The sequence below is a fragment of the Oculina patagonica genome, chromosome 2 (genome assembly GCF_052425735.1).
Source record: "Oculina patagonica isolate OP01 chromosome 2, crgOcupat, whole genome shotgun sequence".
Lineage (NCBI taxonomy): Eukaryota > Metazoa > Cnidaria > Anthozoa > Scleractinia > Oculinidae > Oculina > Oculina patagonica.
In genome coordinates, this window is record NC_135759.1 from 35,369,157 (window position 1) to 35,396,761 (window position 27,605).

The following is a 27,605-nucleotide window of genomic DNA, read 5'->3' on the forward strand; positions in this document are numbered from 1 at the left end:
ACGCAGATTTGCCATTACAAGCCAGCAGAGTGGACTGACGACAACACGTTTTATCAAGTCACCATGAAAGGTTTGATTTGGCTGGAGGCTTATGAGGCACATCTTCGTACAGGAAATCCCCTCAGTAATTACCTGCAGCACTATTAGAACCAAGGAAACGTTTCTGAAACTGAACTTCGGTATCTTTCGGTAGAACAACTGACATGAACATAACATTCGAAACATTTTGTCAGGTTTTTTTGTTTTGTTGTCTCGAAATAGAGAAGCGACTATTCATTTAGATCTACTCACTGTTTTTGCGCAAAGCGCACTCTTTTTTATGAATATTTAATGTAATTTTTTCATGTATAAGAGTAAAGAGTAGATGTAAAGAGTAGATGCAAAAATTAAAAGAGTAGAGCGAAGGGACTGCTTTCAGGAGCAATCCATGTCTTATAAGTATTACACGGAAGCTAGGATAATAAAACTTAACATCAGTACACTTATAGCCAGCACAAATGATCGGTGAATTCAAAAATTAAAAAACTTCCATGCAGATATGCAGATATGCATTCAAATTTAACAATGTGAATCCCGTCTCGACCGCTGTGTACTTTGAACCGAAATTCAATGTAAAGGACAAGAAGAAATGTCCCGCAGACAAATCTGTTCAGATCAAGAGCCCACTGGACTCGGACTTGAACTGAATATTCAGATACCGTTCGCAAAACTTGAAAACACGGAAAGAAATAACCCACCCTAACTACTGATGTGATTATGAGTGACGGGTTTTGGGGTAGGGTAGTTCTGTTTGGATTTAACACTACTTATGATTTGTACTTAAATAAACTCGATAAAATAAAACTTAATCGGACTGTGAACAAGAAGTTGATAAAAGTAGATAAACCGCCATAGCAAATCTGGAAAAGCCGAGCTAACTTCAGAGCTTACTTTTGCTCCGATCGACGATAACGTTTGATGCTTTAGCCAGAGCCTACATAGGTATTTCGCACACCTACTTGGGTATTTAGCAGATGGCTATGCTCCTCAAGACGGCTGACAAAGTAACAGCAACAACAACAATTTAGCTTTATTTGGCTATAAAACGTTACAGCATTGCAAAAGCTTAAGATAATGAAAAAATGCCATACAAATAAACACAAATAACAATCAATAGTGAAGCGTTCGACAATAAATTATCTCGTAAATTTATACAGGACAATATGAACTGCACTAACTGCATGTTAACATAATAATCAGTGTGATTCATAATTAATATTGAAATTGGTAATTCCAGTGCTTCGAATTCGTGATTCTATTGTCTATTTTACTGAAAAATTCGTCTGTAATTGTTGAATATATTTGATAGTGAAATAAAAAATGAATTCCATTTTTAACATTAAGGCCACAAACAGTACCATGTCTGGCACATCAAAAGATCTTGTCACATCTGTCTGTTTCAATCCGAAGTTATTGGTTACTTATTCTGAGTTTTACTAACGCTTTTCATATTGGGATAATATTCATATTATTTCTTTCTAGCCAGATCTATATAGGGCAAGGGTGTACAACAGTATTTAAAAATTATTATAAAATTTTGATTTTGCAAATTTCAAAGTTACAAGCTACGTATAATGCTGTTTACTTCAATTGCGCGGGAATTCAGGGTTTTTTAGATTCATAGTTTAAGATTATGGCGACAATGCGTAGCGAAAAAAAGAAAAAATAACTCCATGTGTGTATCAGACAATTTCAAAAGTTCCCATACCCTCCGGACAACCCCTGTAAGGTTCACGTCGGAAAAGTCAGGTTGCTCATCACTGCCGGCGCTTAACTCTGGTCTCTGTGGCATAAGGGGCTGGGATTATTACCAAACCCCGGATGGGATGTTAGTCCATTGCGCAGGTAGTCCATTATTTTGCCGGGCAACCCTAACAGGTTCACCGCGGGTACCAATTTACGTCTGGGTGGAACTTTTAGCTATTGAACTTTGCATTTTATACCCATTGCTGGATGAGAAGTTCCTTAAAAATTCGTCGTTTTTGCCACAGAGGTCCTCACACGAGTCCGTGTTTGACTCCGATGTTACTACAAGGCCAAAACACCAGGGTTTTAAATACCCTTTGGTCTCCCCGTGGTTTTATAATTACAGATGACGCCCTCACAGGACTAAAATATGATCAAATGCCTCAGTAACTGCATGGGGCATAGACATTGCTACGATTAACTGAATCATAAGGAACTGAAATCTCTGTTTGCAGAGGCGAATCTAGAAAAATTCAGAAAGGGGGGTCGAAAATACTTTGGCGAGGCAGGAACCCTACCCCATGCCCAAAACAAACTCACGAAAGACGTTTGGTTACATTTTAAAACCTCGCACTCTCGCCTCCCTTTAATTTCGCCCATGGTTTGAATTGTATGCCTGAAAAGTATTTGTATATGACTACTATAATCATGCATTTACATTTACAAAACCTCACAATGCAACACAATCAGTAAAATAAATAAGCGAGTAAGTAACAGCTTTGTTTATTATAATTACGAGTCACACATGCAGAATTGCTTCCAGCTCATCTGCTCTATCTCTGAGGCATCGGGCCGCATCTGAACCTTCGTTGTTGATGATATCTCTTACAGTGAAGGTCAGCTCCATGGCGTCTAAAACCAGGAACGCTGCACTAACACCAATAATCAAACTACCTGCAGACTTGGCTCCGACTTTTGTTCCAACCTTTCCAACTGCATTAGATCCTTCTTTCATGGCTGCGTTACTAGCATTAGACGCTGTCTTAGGACCAGCTTTGCTGAGAACTTTAGCTCCGGCCTTTGTTCCAGCTTTTCCAGAGGCTTTGGCTGCTATCCTTTTGCCTACCTTTCTAGCAACCAAAGCTCCAGTCTTTCCAACTTTTCTGGCACTTGTTCTAGCTCCTGCGTTCACGCCAACGCTGACGGCTTCTCTGGATGCGGTCTCAACGAGGCCTGTAGTCGCTGCGGTTGCTACCTCTGTCACACCAAGTCTCAAAGCTAATTCAGATACGGCTTTGGTTCCAGCTGTAGAAAGAGTTTTAGCAAGAAGATCAGGACGAAGAAGACTCGTTATGAAGAGAACTGCTAAATGGTTTGCACCAAGCATTCTGGAAGCAAGACCGGCGACAAACACCAATCGGAGTTGACTTTTGCCATTTTTCAGCAGGCGAATTTTCTCCCTTACGTTGTTTATCGCACGGTTAGCATTTTCCACGGCACCATCCGCCGCCTGGATAAGAGAGCTATTGGTGCAGGCTTCGATAAAATTCGTGCCAAGGTTTGTGCAAGCTCCAGCCGCTGAAAATGCTGTCCCTGCTATTAACAAAGGGGCAGCTGCACCAGCCGTCATGATTGTAGCAACTCCTCCTCCGACTGTCAACAAGCCGCCTAATATTCCGGCGCTGCTTCCACAAGCGGAGGCCAACTTGCAGTCCTTCCACACCTGGTCGAGATAATCAGCAGAGTTACGGAGATTCTTAATGGCATTTTCTACAGCAACGTTCATTCCCTCGACATGCTCTGCAACGGCATTGACTTCTTGCACCATTTGTTCCATTTCGGCTTGACACACATCATCCTCTTCCTCCGTATTTATATCTAAGACACAAAAATATTTGTTTACGGCCAAATGACAAATACAAATCTTAGCTCAGTGCTGAGTTAATGGTATACAAAACAACTTTTCTTTATCAGGGCATATGGCGTGGGGGTGGGGGGTGGGGGTGGGGTGGGAGGGCAATTCGGGCCTAAACAATTCGTGCAAACATCAAACCAATCAGCCAAAATCATTTATGAGAGCAAACTGGCGCATAATGTTGTATTTTTTCTGTTATAAAAACGTCCTGCAGAGCTTGCACTCATAAAAAGCATTACTAAAAAGTCGTGCAGAGTACTTATCGAAACTCAAGCTAAAAAAATGCGCTGAAAAGGTTTTACTCCCCTTCTAATAGCTAGACCATGTTTTTGCTGATGTTATGTAAGTATTAAAATAACTTAAAATTATATCATGATTTCAAGCCGTTTTGCCAAAAATTGCAATTTTCACAGATTCCTTTATTTTGTCTGTTTTTTCCTACAAGAGACTTGTTACAATGAAAACAAGACCAAATAAAGACATCTGACAGAAAGTGACGGTGCCATTTGGAATTTTGATGTATGCAACGTGGACTGTAATTGCATTGGGAAAGTTCCTTTATAACGAAAACGAAAGTATCGTGCCAGAAGAAATCATCAAGAAAATTCGATACCACAATAAACTTATGAGAATATTTTGCCAGCAAAGTAAACCAAGTTTCTGTGCAAGTTGTAAAATGTAGTGGGATCGCTTCCCTTAGAAATTTCTAGAACTGCTGCCCAACACAGTCACACAAGGTTTATCATAAAATTCTTCACTCTTCATTCATAGAATCTGAGAAAATTCCATGATCTTCTGATAAAAATAACCATTTAATGTTTTAAAATGCCGAGGAATAACCGGCCTTAAGCGTATGCAATTTTTTGGTTAAAAGTACATTATAAAAATTGCATATTTTGCGGCTCGATGAATAAAATTATCAGCATGCGCTGAGACTGACCTTTGAGGTCTCCGTAGCGCCATATGATCATTTACGCGTGTAATATACCGAGCAATCAAAAACAATAATAGATAATTCGTCTCCTGTTCAACCATGTAACGCTGAGGCCAAAAAACCTAAAAAATGTTGTTGCTGTTTCTTTGCACCGGCTTAAAAGTGATGTGCTTTGTAATTGGATGTGTTTTGTGCCACACAAAGGAATGCTTTGAAAAGCGGGCCATGGTTTGTATTAACCTGGGTATTAACATTCGAGTATCTGTAAATACATATTTTAAACTTGCGTAAATATGTCGATCACCTACTTTCGTTCCTAGCAACAAGATTTCCCCCACTTTCATTCTCTATACAAGCAAATTGTTGAATAGTAATATCTTATTTTGAGGTTCACTTACCTTCGCCGAAGATCTGAATTCTTACCACGTAAAATGCGATCAGCGCCACAACTACGAGTCCAATGATTAACCACAACAACGTGTACAGAAATTGCGACATTGTTATTAGTCTAAACCCTTGCCTAGATACAGAGACTTGAACCAGAAATCTCAAGATGTCAGGTAATGGCGTCCTCTGAAATGTTTAGCAAAGCCGGAAACACTTCCTGTTTCGGTTTTAAGTTGTCTCGGAAATCTTTGTTTTCGCCGCTGTGAGGAAAGTCCCCGGGAAAATCCCCTTGAATTCGAAAACAAATCATATTTAGACAGGAAATGATTTGTAGCTTATTTTCAGTGTTTTTAAAATTTTGCTGAAATCTTATTTTATAGAGCACCTATTTTAACCCATAGCTTCTTCGTTTTTTATCCGTATAGGAGACTATATAGAAAATTAAAAAACAGTCTGCAAAAAATTAACTTCAAAAGAAATTCAATTCCAGTCACAGACCCTTTCGTAGTTTGGCCAATGTCAGCCCGGGGGTGGTTAGGTGGGAAGGAATGGTCAGGTGGGTAGTTTTTTTTTTCTTTCTAGAGAGCAGGCGCGAATTACTCGACGCGTGAGAGCAAAACGCAGTGAAAACGAATGACTTATCGTCATTAGTGCTTCGTTTTCAACCTTGAATCAAATCCTTTATATTGACAGTCTGTAACTAAAGCTATGTGCAATTTTTTTTAGCGATCATAGATTTAAACGTTCAAGGTTGTCTTTCGTGAACAACATTCAGTCAGTGCGAGGAACTGCACAGCTTCATCAACTGAGTCCACGCTGGGGGGTGGGACAGACGGCAATATTTCAGTAAAAAAAAGGATGCAACAAAGCGCAACCGACGACAGGCACCTGTAGACTTAAATCTCGGGGGGAATTCCATATGAAAGGGAGGGATGTTTTCGGGACAAAAAGCCGACAGTTTTTTTTTTTAAATTTTCCGACGAGCATCCTCGTCCCTTTTATGATATAGGAAGTACCCCGGGGCCTTTATTGAGGACAAATTTGACAGGCTCCTCGCTTAATTTTGAACGTTAACGATATGGTAGCTTGCATGATATGTAATTCAGGACCGATATCGTGGATGCGAGGTAAACATAATGTCGCGTTCTACATTTTTGCAACAGTTACTCGTGAGGCTACCAATATGAAAGACGAGTAACTTCGAAAATCCAATACCGCAGTTAATGGTTTGATTAGCGTGAAAATCTGTTATGTGAGGATCAAGCATTGAGGTGCATTACCTAAATAAAAATAGCTGTCAACAGACCATCAAATGGATTGATAAGCTTTATGTTATCTCCGTCTTAAACAACTTAGTCTGCATTCAAAACTGAAGCTAAGGAGGTAAAACCAGTTGTTTTGTATTCTCCCCGGTGTAGTTGGGGAGGCAAGTTTCTTTTCGACGGATTTTCAGTGTTTTGACTTGGCAGGTTGCTAGTATACACGGCGGTGATGACACAAATTACGGGTGAATGTGTTACGGAGAGAACCGTACAATGCAACACCAGGAAGACGGGCAGGTGGCAAAAATGCTTTCTGTGAAACGTCTGAAAATCGGTGTCAAATAGTCGGTTAGACCTCGAATTTTGTCTTGACCTCTAAAACCGACATACACATCCAAATTTTCACCAAAAATAGTTGACGTGAAGGATTTTTTGTGTAATGCGTTGCTAACAATGCGAACACGCCGCAGCAACATGGCCATAAGGTGGGTTGGTTGTTTTGTCAATGTTGTAAACAAATGGGCCGGAATTGGACAGACTTGTCACAATAAAAACCAGACTAAACTATAAAGGTTTAAAACAAGGCTCGCGGCTTTAAAAACAACAAGTTATTTAATTTGAAAGCAGGCCATAAGTTAGATTGCTTACGCTTGAGCTAGTTTCGGATATAGAATAATGTAGGTTAAAATTTGTCGTCTGCGAATAAAGAAAACTGTGTAATTGATTTTCTCTAATGATTCAGAGCGTTCTTAAAACTATTTCTCAAAACGAAAAAAACTATCTGGTCACATTTTAACACAACGCTTTAAATCATGATTGAAAATGATTAAAAACGAAAGCCGGTGTAATAAAATGTGATCAAGTTACTAGTCAACTTTGTACTAATTTTTGTCTTGAGCTAATCAATATATATTTTGCACTTCCCTAACGCAGATCATTTCCACGGACGTCTGCGGTTCAGTGTCTGGTGCTCCTTTTGGCTTCTGCAGATTTCTTTGTTTTTGTACAAGGTGGGCGTTTACACATTTCATAAAACAGAAACGATAATTATAATGACAATACTTAATTTAAGCTGCCTTTGATTCATAGTAGCTAAGCGTGTCATTATGCTCAAATGAATGTCGATCTGTAACAGACTCTTATACGAGTTTATGATAAATGGCCCATGATGATCGTCTTAACCAACGAATAACGAATAAAAGCTAAGCCTGGTCCAAAGCCTTGCAGTAAGAAGTAGTATTTCAAAGTTATTAACATCTTCGAACGTCAGAAATGACACCTTTACCTGGTGACCAATCTAAAAAAAATAGGACAATTAGGTTTAGCTCAATTTCGAGGTTCAGGATCTTTTTATATGTTAAAGACTATTAAGGGAATTCTTACACCAGAGCTTTAATGTTCTTTTTTCTAGGGTCACTAGTTAAAAAGCGTATATGATCATTTGAGTTTCTTTGTAAATAAAACCTGTAATCAAAGTCTCTTCGAGATATCGACGTTTTTGCATGAAGTATGAGTCGAAGGTTTATCCTGTGTATTGTTCTTCGAACTTATCATTACAGTTTCTTTGTAGTTTAGTTTAACAATTTCCTATCTTCGCGGAGGAAATGCAGCCATATAATTTTGTCAAAAATGGCTCGTCCGCGCCGGGTATTTATACACATATTCCTTAACATTACACAAATAAACAGTGCAAATTTCACCGAGATCTGACAATTCTATACTTTAAAATTGCAAGGACCTTTCGAGGCAGTCGATTACGGCAGCGAAATTAGCAAATATAACAGCAAAATATGCGTTCGACGCTTTGTTTTTGCGACGCCATATTTGAATTGTTATAGCCGGGTAGACCGCTGTTCAATGTGTTGAAGGCCGTATCGTTACGATTGCTCCACGAAAAAGCACGAAAAAAAATACGGATATTTCCGACTACTGTCGGAGAAAACATTGCGCATATAATTGGGGCGTAAACAAATCGTTACACTCAAGCTGCGTTTTGTCTAGGCTCTGCGAGGGTCGGATATCAAGACCCAGGATTAAACAAAAGCCATATATACAGTGAATGCTTTCGAATTATATTTGAAGATGAAATACGAAAGAATTTTGCTGTCTTTGACTGAAATTCCACTCGAACTGCGTAGATACGATCGCATGTTGTAAAGCCGATTCATGCAACATTGCTGTCATTCCCTGTCAACGCGAGGCCACGTCCCTAACGACCTAGGCTGATGACGAAATAGAGTTGCGCTTACATGTAGCGACCAAATTTGGCCTAATTTTTAACCGCTCCTAAACTAAAAGAAGCCCCCATCTCTTGCATTTGTTTTAACTTCAATAATATCTTTGAAAAGAGCGAGTTTTTTGGTATGGTTTATTTTTGACGTTTGTAATTTTTAAACGATGTAAGTGCTAGTGATTATTTATTCGTGTTTTAGTTACGCAATCCATTGTTTGTGCGACGCTTTTTATAGATCGCCTTTCAGACACACGTGCGTTGAGATAAGAAAGCTGACATGTCACTTTTAAAATTGTTATATAACGTTTGTAAATGTGACAAGTCACGTTTTTTTCACGAGATCGCAAGTGATCACCCACAGCGGAAAGTAATCCCTTGAGAAATAAAAACAGTCCCTTGATAAATTAAAAAAGTCCCTTGAGAGTTTACAAATATGTGGTTCCAAATTTTGTCCACTAACCCCTATTCTACGTTTTTAGCTTGTAAACAAGCAAAAACGTCGAAAAAAAGGACCATTAAAGATTCAATTGCACTGAAGTAAAGTCTGTAAAACGATAAAGTCTGTGTTCTAGCCTAGAGGCCCAACAGGCCGTTGCTTCGTAGTTTCGTGCGAAACGCCAAACCGACTGGGAGCGATGAGAGGCTAAACATACTGGTCCGAATTTGAACCCGCTCATAAAATGTTAGAGTTTATACAGTTACAGGATTTTCTAGTTAGGTGTACCCTGATCTCGCACAAAGCCAGACGTGGAATTTCAATATATTTGGAATAGATTTCGAATTCCTTAGCCTCTCCGGGAAAAAAAAGAAAATTTTGACAAGAAGAAGATGTAGTTTTATTGAGTGAAAGCGTAAATCTCAAACTACATGTCAAAAAGCGATGCACCTCAGCTCACATGTCATCACTTTTATTTAGCCTCGGATTCTAGAGTAGCTGGCAAGAGTAGCTTATATCAGTCGCAAATGTCCCCGAGCATTTCATTAGTACAACAGGAAAGAACAGACCACAACAGGAACTCCATGCCCTACTCTTTCCGATAAGTGTGTGGGTTCTTTTACGTCTCCTGCTGACCATAACATTGAAGATGCAGGAGACGGGGCCTACGGTTTATTGTCCTTATCCGAGAAGCCTAAAATATCTAACGAATTGCGAAAGACTTTTAAATCTATAAAAATTTGAGATTTTTTGTTTAATTTTTAGGTAACTGTAAATATTTTGATTTTGAGAATGGCATGGGGACACTTTCCAAATGGACAAAAACTGGACACGCCTTCGATAACCAACCAACATACAGAGATAATCCCAACGCACGGGACCAGAGCATCAAAACTAACGTGCAAGGTGATTGGTGGATAGGAACGTTTGAAAACAGATCCAAACCCACTGCCGAAGCAGGGTATGTGGAAGGCGATTTTCCAATTGGCACGCTGACTTCTCCAAAATTTCGCATCAATGGCTCAAACATAAACTTTCTGCTAGGCGGTGGGTGTGCCGGGGAACAGATTCGAGTTGAACTTCTCGTCAATGGAAAAGCTCAACGTGTTGCTTACGCTGATAATTGCCGTGAGCAGATGAGAAGAAGAGTGTGGAATGTGGCAGAATTTAAAAACCAGGTTGCCCAAATACGTTTGGTTGATGGATCTAGAAAGGGTCATCTCAATTTCGACGACTTTAGGGGAGATTTCACATGTCCTGGTAAGAGTTTTGGGAAATTGTATTACTTCGTAAGTAGGAATTAACCGCCAACGTCACTCGATCAGTTTTAACAAAGTGTCATAAGAACAACAACAAGAACAACAACAATAACAACAACAACAACAACATCAACAGGCGTCATTACCATTTTTAAACGGGCCAGTTAAAGTGGCAAATTAAGGAGTGAATGAATTCAAGTAAGGGTAAAGTCTGTGCCCGAGCCATGTGGCCCATACAGCCGGCGCTTATCCCGGTTTCTGTAGCATTAAGCGACTAGGAGTATTCCTATTCCTTCCTGGATGGGATGCTAGTCCATCGCAGGGTTACCCCCAGCAGAAAATTCGCCGGTACCCATTTACACACCTGGGTGGAGAGAGGCACTATGAAAGTTAAGTGTCTTTAGTTGCCCAAGAATACAACGCAGCACCCCGGCCAGGCTTCGAAGCCGGGCCGTTTGACTCGGAGTCGAGCGCGCTAACCATTAGGCCACCGCGCCTCCCATGAATTCAAGTACTGTTCTTTTATGTAATCCTTAGACAATGACGAAAAAAGACTAGCTGCGTCACATCAAAGTACTTTCTTGTTGACCCTCCCTAATATGAACGCAACTTTGTTGTTGGTTTGCAGGTATGGAGACAAGTCCACTGAAACCACTTTTTACAGACAGCGGACGTAAGTACTTATCATTATCATTATTCACGAGAAAGCTACCTTGTTATCATAATATCAACCTTTCTACTGAAATTCTTAGCCACTGCGTTTGCTCAGTCGTACACTATACATAGCAATAGCATTACATGTATTAAATCTTTCACCTGTCGTTCAAATATATGATGTCTCCTATATAGTTTCTTCATAGCGGAGCTCTACAGCGGCCCTCAGGGCCGCAGAGCAGAGCCCCATACGCATGAAAGAAGGAACACTATCGAAATGAGTTTTCATGGTCAACATGGATAGCGGCATGGTTCGCGGGCGCGTCCGTACGGCGTACGGCGTACGGAGTCGCGCAACATGGCCGCCATAGTTTGATGGTAGAAATAGTGAAGCAAGAAGGCCGTATAAAGGCGGCCTGTAAAATTTAAAGAGATTTGAAAAGAAAAACAAGAAGCAATGAAACAAAATGTGGCTGAAAATTACGTGTAGAAAGTAATCGACCGCCAAAAAAGTGGACATTGAGAGCCATAATCGATCGATGACTTTCGTGTCTATCTGTAAAGCCAGCATCGTACATGAAGGAGCATTCGAAAGCTAAATCGGGTTGATATAAAAAAACAAACCATTTTATTTCTCTTTTGTATAACAGCTCATTAGCAAAATATTAATACAAAAAGGGTTGAACCCCCTCCGGATTCCATTCAAGTGTATCCATTACTACAAACTTAAATTTTTTTAAAAGAACCGAGAGTACGTGTGTAGCCATGCATCACTCCAAAATGACTGACGTTTAGCCCAAAGTTAGGCCAAAGCAAGAATTTTTTTTTACTGATGCTTGTAACTTGTTTTGTTAGCTAAAGGAGAAGTCGTTGTAGTAGATGATCCCTTGGACTTTTCGAATCAAAGTGACAGCGACGAAAAACATCACGGTCAACCAATAACTGGAACAGGTATGTTACAACCTATCACCTTGTTCAAGCCAGATAAACTTGTGTAGTTAGTAAAAATAACAACAGGCAGTGTGACCGATCGCCAGTGCTTAGGGCGCTGGACGCGGGTTCAAGTTCCGTTCTGACCGCTATAGCTGGTGTTGTTCTCGGTAGTCCTGAGTTCAACTCGTCGCCTACGTTTATAAATAGCCAACTGGTCTGCCTCCTGCCAGTTAGGATTTTTAACCATGTTATGTTCATTTAAAATATTAATTTTGTTTCAGTGTTCGTTTACATTGGCCTGGGAAAGCCTCATTGAGGGAGTGGTCAATTAAGATATATTTGATATATAGATTACTTCATAGAAAGTGCGCCGTACGGATTTATATTCACGAGTTGCAAAACTTTGGTAAACGAACAAGTGAGCGTAGGGAACGAGTGAGTGTTCAAACGTTTTGCAACAAGTAAATGTAAATCCGTACAAAGCACTTTCTATGCTGTAATTTGTTTATTATATATATAACGAGAAGTCAACCATTGAACACTTTGACATACAACAGCTCGGCGCGAGAAAACAAAGCTGTAAATGCACATAGCTTTACAAGCGAATTTCCTATTTCAATCATATACATGATATGTAAAAAAGAAAAATTACTGGCGACAAACTCTCCTAAACAAGAACTTTATTTAAATAAACACATTGCGTTACATTTACGTTAAAAACTTCGTATCGCATCGAGGAAACTTCGCCACAAGCGAATAAACTACTGGCGAACAAATTGTGACAACACAAGGGGACGGTTAATTAAACAATAATTTCGACGTAAACCCAGTTTAAAAATGCAATTTACTTAACCGAGACGATCCCAAAAGCGCCTGAATATTCTTAGAAAGTCCGCGGATGTGTTGAAAGTTCCGATGAAAGTCTTGCCTTCGCTTTCACTTATCGACACTTCACCTTCGCCTGTCTTCACTGCTCCTTTGAAGATTGATTTTTACCACTGCTGTGTTCTTTAGGTTTTGCTTAGTGTGTTTCTGTTGGCTTGCATTTTCATTAAGTTCTTAAAAGGCAAACTTTTGTAAAGGAAGAAAACGTGTAGCCATGTTTTCGAAACATATAAAACTGCCGTCAAGAACAAACTTGCCGTTCGCTTTCTCAACCTCGTTGGAAACCATTTGAATTTTCGCGCTGTGATTGGTTGAGTCGTACTACTCTAGATGCTGATTGGTTATATTTTTCACATGTGAAGAAAGCTATACGCGAAGCTGATTGGACGTATCGCTTTTTTCACATGTGAAAATATAGCAAATATAGAATTCTATTTGCAAGGTTTATTGCTTAAAATTCTCGCTATATATATAATAAAAATCGTTAATATATAGTATAGATCGTCTTTATATTTGATTGATCGATCACAACAAACAAACAAAATAATAGCGAAATAATTTAAAATGCAGCTAGTATCTAAATATAAGTTGAGCAATAAAGGAATTTACTTCAAACATAGAGACAAAGGTTAACGGTTCGTTCACTACCTGATAATGTTAGTTACAAGTGTGTATACAGTATATGACTTATCTAATTTCCTATGAGCTATTCTCCAAATGTAGCCAAACGTATAGAGCGTTATGCCTTATTTTTTCACGGTAATATTGTTAATGGTATGGTGAATACTGATCTGTCTGAGCTACACTGATATTGATGTATGTTTACAGAGGATGAGTATAATACGGTTCACAAGCCTTCAGTATCACAGCTACAAGATGGGCCAATAATTACAGGGAAAGGTATGAACTGTAACGTGGTAGTAACCACTTTTTGGTGAAACATCACCTGCAAATGTGATTTAAGTAAACGCAAATGACTGCAAAGTAATCGAAAGTAATATAATGGCCATAAACGAAGCAAGTTGACACACAAGTTAAAAACTCGCGACTCTGTTTGGCTAGCAAGGCCTTAATCAGTCAGTGTATTCTCCCACAATAGCCTCCAGCCAGCTAGATGTAGCTCCAGTCTACTCGCAAGAATACGAAAATGGACTATTGACGTCAGTTATGGCTTTGTGCTGCATATTAAAACCATATATGTTTTAAAATTATTTTAAAGTTTATAAAGTGGCAAATAACTCTTCACTGCCGCAGAAACAAGATAGGCCTATCAAAATAGGCAAGGGTAAGCTATACATACTTGACAGTGTTTGAGTATGTTTTGTAAGAGATTGCAAAGTTGATATAATGTTAATCCTATTGGATATCTATATAATAAACAGATACCGAGAATGAAATCCAGACAGATGAACTCGTACCGGTTTGTTGAAATAAGAGCTTAACATTTCTACTTACAGGTATACCTGAACATAAAGGTTTACTTGGAGGAGCAAAAGCAAAGGACAGTTTCAGTGTAAAACAAAGTGTTTTAAAAGCATCACCTAAACTGTCTCGACCGTCAAAAGTTTTCACCGCTGCAAAGATTTTGAAGGCTCCGGTTGTCAAACTTACCGCCAAATTACCCCACAAGGATTCACCTAAACTGAATTCTTTGCTGCCCAAGGACGATGAATTAAGGAATCTCACATGTAAGTTAAAACCACCTCAGTGCATGCCACCTTTCACTAAACAGTACCATACCGCCCAGTTCAGTAGTTATTTTATTCAGTACAGGTCACTACACATTAGGTTTCATCCACAGGCCTCAGTACAAGCTCGAACCACCTAATGCGGCATTAAAGTAAGCATGATTTAAGGGCTTTGATTTAAATGATCTGCTACACACTTGGATACCACTTACAAACTTACAACCACTTTGTGCAGAAGTGAACTTTTGAGACTCATATATATATATAGCAACGACGACAACAACAACAACAAAAACAATAACTAATCATACAACATTTGAACAACTGCTGTACTTCAATTTTAGACATACTAACTTTTTGTTTATTTGTATATTGGTCTTAATTTACAGGTAAAAACTTCCTTGTTGAATTAAAGACAGGACTACCATGGGACAACGATTTCCTTTTTGCGTCAAATGAAAATTACCAGTCCACTAGAAGAAAAATGGAGATTAAGGTAAGAGCTAAATATATCTACAAATGGACACTAAGTTGTTTTGTTTGTTTTATGAGCGCGATTCGATAAAACCAAACCAAAGTAATCACTGCCAATCAGAAAGGGCACATAACATCCAGTGAACAAATCGAAACTCGAACAAAATACATATAGCCGGCTAATGCCCGTGGTTTGAGGCCTGGCCCAGACACATTTAGTTTTGATTTTAATTCTTATTGGCCGATGAAATGGCGGGAGATTTTAAACCAGTCACTTAGCGCAGTAACAGCAAATGCGAGTTATCTTCGACACTCAAGTGAAAACTGCTCTATACAAGTTGTAGTTAAATTACAAGGGCGGGGGCAGGGTTGGCGCAGTTAAAGGTGTGGTCGTTTCGCAGTCGTTACTGTACATATAATTATCTTTTGTCAGTGTCAGTTACAATAATTCTTTTCCGATTTTTAAGGATAGTCACTTTATCAAATTTTTTATTTACTGATTATGTTTCTGCTAAGGTGCTTGATACATACGACGACGATAAAGACTTTCGAGGAGCGTTTTTTAGTAAATTCAGGTACGGTGTGTATTATGCGCGCAATACTTTTAGAGAAGAACAAGAAAAGTATAAAATATCCAACATTAGTTTGTCCCCCAATAATAAAGACAAAGCCTGAAAAAGTAGGATGAGTATCACTCCAGTTTATGTCATGGTGTTTCGTGACAAGCTGCCACAGAAAAGTTCATGCAACTACTTGTGCTCATGACCAGTTAAAGCTAACTGAAACTATTACACGAACGCGACTCGGGGAGTAAAATGCAATACCTGTACGTACTATTTTATAGTTAAGATCAAGAAAGAGATTATGCCCGCCGACAAGCCATATATATATAGTCACAGTTGTTACTAAACATATTTCTAATTAATATCAAAAAGTGTCTGAATGATAAAATTACACAGGTTATCCCAGCGATACTGAAAATTTAGAGTTTGATTTTTCAGTTCTCCAGAGCAGCGTGGAGATGTGAAAGCTTACTTTGTCCTACGATTCAGAGCTGAGGGAAAATTCATTGGAAAATTGTTGGATAAACTTGGAGAAGGAAACGTTTCTGCGGCAGGTAATTAAAATAAAAAAGGACAATTTGACGCTCGCTGTGTCGATTACATACGTTTTCTATTCTTAAAAGCGATATTAAATTTTTGAAAATCAATTCAAAATGTAGGTTGTTTCCAAGACACTCCTGTCACTCAATGCCCCAGCATCTGTCCATCATCCTGCGCGCCACTGTGCCAGGCCTCCTGTTGTCAACCTTCCGTTTCCGTCGTGGTTGCACCTCTGCCAGCTTACCAGCCTGCGCCAGTACCCATGTCTCCTCCGCCACCACAACCGGTGCCAGCAGTTGTACCTAGCCCTCAATCTACCAACCGCCGGCACAACAGTTGATGTACCCGTACAAGCTCCTGCCGCACGACCCCCTGGCCAAGTTATTTCTTCCCAATTTCCGACGTCACAACCAATGAGTTGGCCTGGCTCCCAGTGCTCCTCGAGCTGTTCTCCTAACTGTGCGCCTAGTTGCTCACCTACATGTTGTCAGTTTTTCAACTCCGCCAAGCGGGCAAAAACAAATGTGAAAACAGTTTTGAAAAAACAGCGTCTCGAGGAGGAAAAACATTAACTGGACAAGAAGTTATAAACTTAACTGCCTCTGAAATGCAGGATAAATGAAAGAGAACAATGGCAGAGAAAGGAGATTTCGAGTAGTACTTTAAACTGTGTATTTCTCCCAAAAGTGAATACATCCTCTCTGTATGCTTGATTTGACACATGTACAGTCTGTCAGAAATCTCTTAAGTTAACACAAAGCGTGTTTTTGTACTTTTTCTTTTCCTACGACTATCATATCGTTGTAAAAATATGGATACGTTTTGATTAGTAAGATTGTAGAAAACGTTTACGTTAGACGAGCTGAGGCAAGATAATGCCGCATGATATGTTATATTGCCAGGTATGGACCTTAAAATTATGTAGTTTAAAGATACGTTTAAAAGTTTCCATGAGAATAAATGAGCGCTGTTGATTAAAGTAGCTTATTCAAAGTTTGCGTTTTTGCAGTTTCGTTTATATTTTTCAGTTCGACTTTTTTCTGCATGCAAACCTAAGGATTTAAGCCCTTGTCAAACGCAGTCTTAGCAGTTTCACTGATTGTTAGCATGTTGGGCTGTCCCACACGGATTTTCAGATAGTGAAACACCAGAGCGTGACTTAAAGGAGAAGTTCACTCCAGAATGGCCATCATTTCTTTACGCCAATAAAAAGTTTACAAGATGTATTCACCAAAATTCAGCCTCCACGTTTCTATAACCCTACGAAATCTCTCCCAAAACTAGACACTGACGCCGCCCTGAGCTTGTATGTATGCGTGACGTCAAAGAGCTCAACCTGAAGTTTATGGGAATTTAAATCGAAACTCTTTTTTTGTATTTTTTGGAGCTCGAGCAAAATGGAGCTGCACAAACAGGCGTTTTGACAAACAAATGCCACTTCGAAGAAACAAGGAGTTTCGAGTATTTATATTTTCCCGCCACCAGACCTTTGACCCCTACCAGCCCAGAGGCGCGGGAGGACGGGTTATTCTGGAGCCTCTGGAGTGAACTTCTCCTTTAATTAGTTTTATTTTTACTTTTTTTATTCCTATATGTTCCAACATATCCTAACAGGGTGGTTAAACGGTTCCAACATTTTCACCCGAAAATGTTAGATGATGTTGGAAACAATGTTTCGATCATTTGATTAGAGCTAAATCTTTCCTTTTTTATGTCACCTCAATCTCTATCTCAATATCTATTTATTTTGTCTGTCAATCAATGCGGCGCGTGCGCGGTATCGTGATGCACGCTTAAAATGGACGCCAGTAAGCGGATAGATTGAATTAAATCAGATGTTTTATTGTTAACGTGTTATGACAACGGCTCAGCTTTTAGATTACTTCCGATTTTCGTACAAGCATACAAGTTTAAAGGGGGTAAGAATTGCTTCCTTCTCATCGTGGATGGTATAGACCCTCAGGAATTTTGCCAGGGTCTCCCCTGAAATTTGCTAGAACCTATTTTTGAAGTGTCTTGCCCTAGAACAGGGTTTTAGTACACACTCTGGGTACACAATAGGGCTGTTTGTACGAGAAAAATAAATACGCGGTTTAAATAAGATGCGAACTGACTTTGCAAGGCGCATTTTAAATCAGGTCGCGGCTTATTTTAGACCAGGGTTTTGAGCTGGCCTGCTTTAACACTCTTAATTTTGATTTGAAATTGCTCGTATCAATGGGTCATGGACTTGTTTGCATCTAAACGAAGACGAGAATAGCTACTGCGCTGGCCCACGATTGATAAGACGATTACCGCGTCTTCCCGCCAATACCGTCAAGATCAATGCCTGAAACACTGAAACACGAAGAGCTCTAAAAGGAGCTGGAAAAAGACTCCCCGTCTGTTTCGCTACTTTGCGTGGCCGCCATGTTTAAATGTATGCCTTTTCACCATTAGAAACGAGGCTACGCTGAGCCGAGTTATACTGCTCTATCATTTCGAGTCTAAGTTTGTCGGTATCGGCGAAACCGTCTCATTGGGTCTCATTGAGGCCGCGTCTTATTCTTCTTTATGAATAAATTGTTCAAGTGTTCGATTGCAGGGATTCGCAAGACGTTTGAAAACTAAGGAACTGTGTCTTTGCCGGATCTCTTGTAGTCGATCAAGACATGAATGTATTCTGGCTCACATGGCTCATTCGGGGGAACAAGTGCTAGTTTTGGCCAATCTTCGCTAAAGGACTCGAATAATTCCCGAATTATTTCATCCAATCAAAAACTAGCGCGAGCGCTCACGAAAGCCGTCGCGCGTATAGTGCGTCATGTTACTTAGCAACTTCTGGGACGAAAACCGCAGGCTCATTCACTTTTCGGAGAAGCGATGTCGCCATAAACTGGCACTGTGAATAAAACAATTTGTAAGGCCAAAGACTAATATTTCGACTCAAGTCTTCTACAGAGCCAGAACTAGAGTTATACACTAAAAGGCCTAAAAGGGTTACATATTCCGGTGTCGCAAGTCAGGTTTACTAAGTAATTTGAGACATCAAATTATCGCTAAACTCGTCCTAGAATCTTGGTTTAGTCTAGAAAGTTCTATTGTAGCGTTGATATGTCCATAATTAAATCAATCTAAAGTCTCGCACTACGATTTAGTCAATTACCGTACCCAAATTCGCAAGTAGCCAAACAGAAACGCGATCTACTGTCCTGATATCCTACGATATCAAGTCACTGACCTGATATGCCACCATATCACGGTCACTTTGAAGTTAAGTAGTGTTACCGAGCGATGAATTGAAAAGAGGTTTTACCAATAAAATAGAACCTCGTAATTTAAATTTAGCTGGTGTTAAGCGAAAGTAAAAGGAGAAAAACTTTCCCGCCAAAACTAAACTTGAGCGCGCTCGCCAATTGCGCGATGTTGGCCGACGAGTACTGAAACATTCAGACTGAAACTATGGAGTTGGAATTTCCGCATTTTTCGCTAAATTTTGATTTTGAAAATTTAGAGAATGAAACTCCAAATTTATATAAACCGAATTTTTGGCTGAATTTGGGTACGGTAAATACCTAATCGTACCCTTTTAGGTACGCTTCGGCTGCATATCAGGCTCGTTTGGTCTCGCCATGGGTATTTTGGCTCGACTACGTCTCGCCAAAATACGAACCATAGCTCGACCAAACTCGCCTGATATGCGGCCGAAGCGTACCAAAAGGGTACGATTAGGTATAAAGAATCCGTTTTTCCACGTCAAAGCGTGTTAGCGTTTTAAATTGTTTTAATCAAATCTTTTTGGGTCACAAGGGTGAAATTAATTTTCACTCCAAGTAGAAGGCACTTGAGCTTTTAAGTCCAAATAAAAACATTTGAAAAATCATAACCACCGGTCGTGTTTAGTTTTCCGAAACTACGATCTAATTGCAAGCAATTTTAAAAAAGTCGTGTATGTGGGCTGCAGGTACTCCTGCTGAGCACACGTGAAAAACAATGTGAAAAAAACTAAGCTTTTATTCTCGTCTCCAAAAGGGTGAAACACCAGTTATCTTGAAAAATAAAGCTTCTTTTGCGAGACATCATGACCATTCGAAAGAATTATTACTCTCTGCTCCTTGAGCTGTATGGGGCTTAAATTGTTTGGTATACTATTTTTCCACCTCCCTGATGAATAATTAACTAAACCCGTAGCCAGCTTTTGTCTGTGATTAGCCTGTATGTCAAAACAGAACGGTGTGTCTATTGTGCATTTGGAAAACCTTGGAATCGCTTGCTGTTCGGGACCTACAAGAAAATTCTGGTTAAAATTGATTCTTTTGTTCAAAAGCATCCTTCGCCTAAGAAGGTTTGAAGATAAAATTAGAGACCGAGATAAGAGCCCAGATGGTCAGTGGCTGGAAAGTGGCTGGCTAAAGCTCGCTCCAGTTTACCAGGACAGCTAACAGTCAGTTCATTTGCTGCGATTTTGTGAAGGCCTACAAGGAACATCATTTCCTGAGCTGAGACTTACAGCGATACGTGAAAAACTGGAAAAGCTGGTCATTGCTCAATTCAAAGGCAAGGTAATTATTGCTTACTTGGCTTATTCGTATTAATCGAAACTATAGAGGGCATGCACAGCACAGAGCAGTTTTATTTCGCGGCACGAACTAAATCTAGACTTGCAAACGAAATGTTCAATCAGCGGGGACATGTTAGCTGCAAAACAAAAGCTATCAAAGAGAATTTTTTTAAACCAAGTTTTCATACAAATTGCCGGTCTGTTAGTCCAACAGAAATGATTTAATTTAAATCTTATGCTACTCTTTTTACAGCAACCTACTGAAGGAATAATATCTTTTTCTAGTTCATTTTTACACTACAGCTTTAGTTGACTTCTCCTTTAAGTTATAGGTTAAAGAAAAAGAATAACCAAGCTTAGCGCGAGCTAGGCTGTATTTAAGGTAGCGCTAGCTAAAACTGAATTTAGGTGTTTTGCATATTCACTTACAGGGCTTTTTTTGTACTGCATTAAAAAACTTCAAAGTATACTTTCATTAAAAGAATTGTATTGGTTATTACGGGGCTGTTCTTTGGAATGGACTGCCACCTAAATTAAGTAAGCCATTAACCCTTACTAGGTTTAGAAAGGAAATCAATTAACTATATTCCTCCACGGGCACCCATGCATCGCAAACACGTAAAACAGTATTTTAGATTTTTTTCTAAATAAAGTTTTGTCTATGTCTATGTCTCTGTCTATTCGCAGAAGTGCACGAAAAGTTACTTAAGTAGCCGACGGCCAGAATAATAGAGAATCTGTATTTCAAATAACGAGATTTAAGTCAATGCCAGTTGATATCGTAGTGATATCGGTGTATGTGAATTTTGCAGCTGAGATATGAAGGCCTTAAACTTATATTTAAACTCTACTTTTTGTAGCTCTGTCATGATGAACAACAAGCCGTCCAATGCAGTGAATATTTCAGCGTTCTTTTTACTAGTTTTATTCACATTAAACGTGCAAGGTAAGTGTTTTTTCTTTCGATTAAACTGTTCAACAAATTAATTTAGAAGTACGAGGAAAAGGCTCGAAAAGACGCCTACAGTCATAGAGAAAACAATCTGTCAAATTGACTTTGGTCAACATCGCGTTTTTGCCATTACGACATAGCCAGCTTCATTTCAGTTCAGGTGCAATAGTGTTTAGTGTTAAAAAGAAAAGTCAATCCTCCAGAAAAAATAAAATGTAGTAAACATGTGCAGGCCAGTAAGTAACCACTATACTAAAAAGAGGATTGAACTTTTTTTTACTATACCTTAATTTTTTCGCTAACGGCAGACAATTGTTTTTTTGTTCTTTCACGTAGCTCGTTGTTGGAGCGCCCCGTTTTGGGGGTTTCCGGGGTATTTTTCGTGCCAGCCGTGTCAAAATCATATTCTTCACTATTTATCACCGGCTTAATATTCCATCTTTATTATTTATTATTTATATGAGTAACGTGTTGGGAATCAAAGAAAAGAAGTATTTTACTTATGAAAATTTGTGAATAAATGATGTATTAAGAATTATTTTAAGGATTACCATTCTATGCATTTCCACTTCTAGGTTTCTCTTAAGGCATAATAAGTATTTTTTCTAAATTCGTCTTGTTCCTACTTTATCCCCTCTCTTGATCCCATATATTTCCCGCAATATCAAGGCCCTATTTCCCATCTAGTGAAGAAGAAACGATGAAAACTGCAGTATTATTTACTCTTAAATATATTTTTTTACATGTAACCGTTATCACTACTCGGTAGACTCCTCCACAAATACACGCTAAAGAAACAAGTTTAACTTTTTCGAAAAACAAAAAGCGTGGTTTGTTTTCTTGATAAACGAAACCAATACAAAAATGTCATTTATTGCCCGGCCTTGGCCGGTCGGTATAAACACACTTCTCGCTATCGGTAAGAAATTTGAAAACGCTTTTCTTTATACGGACCTACAAACACCGGAAACATATCTTAAAGACTGTTTTATTATTACAGCTCAAAGATGTCCTGGGGTAAATTTCCAGAGGGTTGGGTGCTACAAGGAAAAGAGTAAAGAAGGCTGTCCTCTGTCCGATCTGTTATTCACGGACCGTACATCGACCAGTTCCAAATGGAGTGGTGTAAAGTACGCTTTCCAAGAATTCAACGCCTACCTTCCTGACTTGGCTTGTAGATGCGCAAAGGCTACGCGAGTTAAGGGATACAAAGTGTTTGGACTAACACACTATGGTAAATTCGCTGAACCTATTGCTCGAGGTCAATACTAGATTAAAAATTTCGTCTTTCAATTAATTGCAGTCCATGGTTGGTTTTCATGATCAAAGGAAGGGGAGGGGTTGCTTTTGGTACACACTCACTTTCATATGCGAGTCCCCCCCCCGGGGGTACACACCTACCATAATATTTCCGGGGGTACGCTCCATAAATAGCCCTGCCCCAGAAATCAGAAATACTTATCAGGTATTTCAGTAAAATCAAAAACTTAAATTAGAATCTTTTGTGTTATTTCTACGAAAACTCAATCCGTCGTGGCTAATTAACAATTAGACCCGCAGCCCGCAAGGGCTACGAGGGCGAAGGGTCTAATTGTTTTAGTATCACCCAACTAGTCGGACAGAAAAAGCAATAATAAAGTTAGAAAATGCAAGTTGAAAAAACATTTATTTCGGAATAAAACGAAAGAAAGTGTCACGCTCGATTGCTACTCGATGACTATTACTAAATAGTCCTCTAGTGGCGTAGCCAATCAAAATGCAGAATTTGCATTAGTCCACTAGTTGGGTGATACTAAATTAATATTATGTCCATGTCTTCCCTCGGCAATGTAATTTTGATGGGCTACCAATAACATGAAATGACTCTGAAAGTTTTATTTAACAGTCAGTTTTTGTAGCAATCATTGACCAATTAATACGATCTTAGTCAAATAATAACTGAATGTTGTTGTATGGTAGGGGAATGTTATTCAAGTGACGATGATTCTCCCACATTCGCTGAGTCAGACATGAGCTCACACTGCGTCACGATGAACTTTGGCCTTTGTCAAGACAGTTCAGCACTTTGTATCGGAGAGAATCACAGCATTTTTGTTTTTAAATTGACAGGTAGGTTGTGCATGTTATTAGCTATTCAAGAGATGAGTCAGTGTTGACTCAGTGATTCAACTGCGAAGCGAATAACGGTTGACACTTATAAGACTGATGTACTGAGGACACAAATATTTTTTTCAAGAGTACTTTATCGCCAAACATGTTTTCTTACTTGTTTTTATTTCTTTTAGTATTTCTTACTGCGGGATGAATTCACTTTTGTTTTTTTAATACTCTGGTTTCCACCCCCTTGATTTCAGTTGCTTTAGAACTGACCCGGCTGAATGATAGACTGCAAAACAGTCGCCATTTCTTGCGACCGCTCTCGGTCTTCGACACGAGAGGCTAAGCTGCCTAACAAACTTCGAAATACATTACATGGAGCTCCCTGCAGTGTTAAACTTATTTCTTTTCTTTCCATTTGCTACTTTGCCTGGTTACTAATAAGGTTATTATAGTAAATACTTATTTACTTCTATTTTTCAACATTGGGGAAAGTGACTGTGTCAAACAAGAAGGCCCAAAAGGCTGTCAGTGCCTCATTAATGCAGAAAAAGCTTTTAGAAGTTGCTAGATCTTCCAAGTCAAGTATATCGGAGCTTGCATGTAAGTACTTCTATATGATTAGCCTGTTCCAGGCGTTCGGTTAGTTGGGAGGGGGGGGACGGGGGGAAAAGGGGGGACGATATATGACTGGGCTATTTGCCATTTTCGAATTACTTCATATTTGACGGAATTTTGTGTGTTTTTGTAAACTTTTTCAATGAGGACACTTTGTGAGGCTTATCATAACCAGACGGTCAGCATCTCATTAGTAGTCAATCCCGGACATTTATCAGTGTATTCTTTATTTATTGCGTTAGGTTCTTCGTATAGGACCACGATTCTCTTAGATGATGTAACCTATACAGACGAGTTAGAAAGTTATCAATCTTCCACGTTTATGGACTACCGACGGGAAATTGAATTGGGGGTAAGTATCGATTACAATCAGCTAGTGAGATAAAAATAAACCCCGCTCTGAACTGTTCTCTTACATGCTAATTTATTGCGTTTTTGACAAAATAAGTTATTGTTCTAATTTTTGTTTTTGATGCTACGGCCCTACCACCTCAGTCAGTCAGTCAGTCAGTCAGCCAGCCAGCCAGCCAGCCAGCCAGCCAGCCAGCCAGTCAGTCAGTCAGTCAGCCAGTCAGTCAGTCAGTCAGCCAGCCAGTCAGTCAGTTAGTCAGTCAGTCAGTCAGTCAGTCAGTCAGTCAGTCAGTCAGTCAGTCAGTCAGTCAGTCAGTCAGTCAGTCAGAGATAAATTTAAAGTTGTTAAATATCTAACACTAGTTTGTGGTCTAATCAACTTATTGTTATATAAACAGTGATTTCTTTTCCAGCATATACGAATAAAAACTTGGTAGACTGTTACTGCTTACATTTAGTCGGCGTAACTAATCTTTTTTAAATTGGTTATTAAATTTCAGATTTTACAAGCATATGATGGCGATGAAGAATTTCAAGAAGTACAAGTAGTTAGATTTAGGTAGCTAAAATATCCAGTTGACAAATACCGCGTTCAAGATGTCTCAGGATAAACCCCTTTAAATTTCATAAATACAAAATAACTTGTTTCATATCAGCTTATGAACAGTGCGTAAGTTTTATGTTTACCTTTGCACAGAGATGTTTTAGTTTTTAATTACATGTACATATGATATACAGAATTGCGAGAACTATTTTATCCGTGAAACTATCAATATTTAAACAGTGGAGAAAAACCCCCAAACCCGCTTAAAAAACAGTTAAAGAATCGTTTTGGTTTAGAAGCTACCGTAAAATTCCGGTTATAAGCCCTCCCCCGCTTATAAGCCCCCCTCGGTTATAGGCCCATCATCCTGGAAACAAAAAAAATACATCCGGTTATAAGCCTCCCCCCCCCCCGGATATAAGCCCCCCTCTACCGGATGACAGTACTGAACAGGGCTAAATGTTGCTTTTTTGTGCGTTTTTAACTTAAAAACGTATTTCGATCAACACTCCCGAGGCTCGTTTCGAAACGTTTTTTTCCTTCCGCTTATAAGTCCTCCCGAATATAAGCCCCTCCGCTTATAAGCCCACCCAAAAACCCATACGAAGTTGTATAAGCCCAGGGCTTATAACCGGAATTCTACGGTATATTAAAGCAGTAACGTAATAAGCAGTTACGACGTGCATGCAATCCTCAGCAATGGTAATATATGAACATTTGAAGCCGTTCAGAATATAAACCGTCCGATTAAAAACATTATCAACTGTGCTGCGCTATGGGAGGCCGCACCTAAGTTAACGTTATGTACGTTATTAATATTAGACATGCCCCCGATTAGTTTGTAAAAGCTAAATACTTTCGACACTTTCACAAAGTCTTACCGCGTAATAGCCAACGAGTGTCTTAGCTATATGTAATGCTAGGGAAAAGTTTGTTAATGTTAGGAAAAGTTAATTTTTATTGTTTGAATCTGTTCGTTTAGTTCTGGCTTTGAAAGGAAGATTGTTTCCACGTTACTCATAAAGTTCAAGGACAAAGGAAAACATTTGGGAGCGTTGTTTAACAAAATGGCATCACAGAAGCTTGGGCATTTGAAAATCTTCCCAGCTGTAGGAGACTGTGGTAAGATACAAAGTGAATGAGACCGTACTGTAGGTCCGCATTGTGTACATTAGTCCGATGTTAATTAAGGCTTTCATCAAGTGTCATGAAAACATTTTCGCGGAGAGTTAATTTTGAAATTTCATCAGGTATATAGATATCAAGTGTATAATGAAAAAAGAGAAATGTATATGTCGACTTACACCTAATGGTTTTTGTTACAGGTTGTTACGGCGAGATGTCGGCATCAACGCTTTTACAGCCAATCACAACCTATCATCCTCACCCTGTTACTCATATGAATCATAAACTGGTGACACCCGCGCTTTGTCCTCCTGAATGCAATGTAACATGTGGCGCAGCCTGTACACCAAGCTGCTGTACGACTGGCGTCCCTGTGCCTTCTGTCAGTCCTGTCATTAACTCCGCTCCAACACCTACACAACCATCAACGCAATGTGCCGTCCCATGTGGAGCTATCTGTGCACCAGCGTGCACTCCTGCTTGCTGCTATACCATCTATCGCCCCCAGATGGAACACTACTGGAAACGACATCGCTTACATGCATACAGGCATTCTTTAAAGCTTAAAAGCACTAACAAAACTATGCAACGAGAAGCATAATCCATGTCCAGATCTCCTTATCAAAATGTGTACAGCTTTCCAAGAGGAAATAGACTGAGACACTGCCCCGGCGCTACCAAAACAAAAATGACAAAACAGCAAACAAAACAAAAGTCAGCCATTGTAAGACAATTCAAACAATGAATAATAAAGAAAAGTCCCATACCAACTTATTTTGCTAGCTTACTCAGGGAAAAAGACTAATTTACACTAAAAAATTAAGTGAGTGGAAAGTGTCTGAGTAAACTCTTAGTCAACTAGTAGCTGTAATTTTGGTGTTTGCGTAAGTCAAGACTTTTTTTTTATCAGAAAACACTAAAACTGTGTTTTCGGTCACCGAAAATGGAGCTCAATCTCCGAAAATGCTCTCCAGATTGGAGAAATTTGAAAACGACGGCTGGATGGTGTATTGTGGGCGACTGAAAACGGAGTTTTTTAATACGCTGACGTCAAATGGCCATGTGATCTCTGTCACAGTCCCCTTATGACCATTAATTCAATATGGCGGACGAATTGGCGCTTTGTATTGTTTTCTCTGTTATCGAGTTTGATTGCTCGTTTGGAGATGAACGTTGGTCTACAATCTTTGTGTTATAGACCACGTTAGTGTCAAAACACTTTATGATCGTTGCTTTTTTTTTTTTTGCTTTCGACTACATTTGAACTTTTTTTTAGCTCAGACTGATCGCGGTCGCCGCTAAACAAAAGGTTTAATAAGCAGTACAATAGCTCTGCACGTGCGCTTGAGAAATGTACGCATGCTCTACAATTTCATCTCAAATTTATCCGGATTAGTGTGGACGAAGGTGAAATTGTTAAAAACGATGCGAAAACGACAGCGTATATGGAAAACGTTCTATCCGTTTGCGGGGCGAAAACTCCGCTTTCA

General features: G+C 39.3%; 3 protein-coding genes across 3 annotated transcripts; 2 read left to right on the forward strand and 1 right to left on the reverse strand.

Moving 5' to 3' along the window:
- Window positions 1-704: 704 nt before the first annotated feature.
- LOC144644459 (uncharacterized) lies at window positions 705-5,417 on the reverse strand. The gene is made up of 2 exons (XM_078503955.1): window positions 4,973-5,417; window positions 705-3,603 (listed from the first exon to the last, which is right to left on the reverse strand). Exons 1-2 carry the CDS (start codon window positions 5,070-5,072, stop codon window positions 2,525-2,527), a joined length of 1,179 nt encoding a protein of 392 aa, XP_078360081.1. The 5' UTR covers window positions 5,073-5,417; the 3' UTR covers window positions 705-2,524.
- Window positions 5,418-6,438: 1,021 nt separating this feature from the next.
- Window positions 6,439-16,881, forward strand: LOC144644441 (uncharacterized). Its single transcript, XM_078503927.1, is given in 13 exon segments — window positions 6,439-6,708; window positions 7,157-7,233; window positions 9,658-10,152; window positions 10,780-10,824; window positions 11,661-11,756; window positions 13,452-13,523; window positions 14,081-14,311; window positions 14,701-14,807; window positions 15,302-15,360; window positions 15,787-15,902; window positions 16,008-16,199; window positions 16,202-16,222; window positions 16,225-16,881. Coding segments are annotated over 13 exon segments (1,779 nt in total). The 5' UTR covers window positions 6,439-6,676; the 3' UTR covers window positions 16,461-16,881.
- A 3,288-nt stretch (window positions 16,882-20,169) lies between these two features.
- LOC144644454 (uncharacterized) lies at window positions 20,170-26,875 on the forward strand. Its single transcript, XM_078503948.1, has 9 exons — window positions 20,170-20,429; window positions 21,289-21,374; window positions 22,381-22,614; window positions 23,340-23,489; window positions 23,973-24,080; window positions 24,338-24,447; window positions 24,947-25,005; window positions 25,973-26,112; window positions 26,316-26,875. Exons 2-9 carry the CDS (start codon window positions 21,296-21,298, stop codon window positions 26,714-26,716), a joined length of 1,281 nt encoding a protein of 426 aa, XP_078360074.1. The 5' UTR covers window positions 20,170-20,429; window positions 21,289-21,295; the 3' UTR covers window positions 26,717-26,875.
- Window positions 26,876-27,605: the final 730 nt, after the last annotated feature.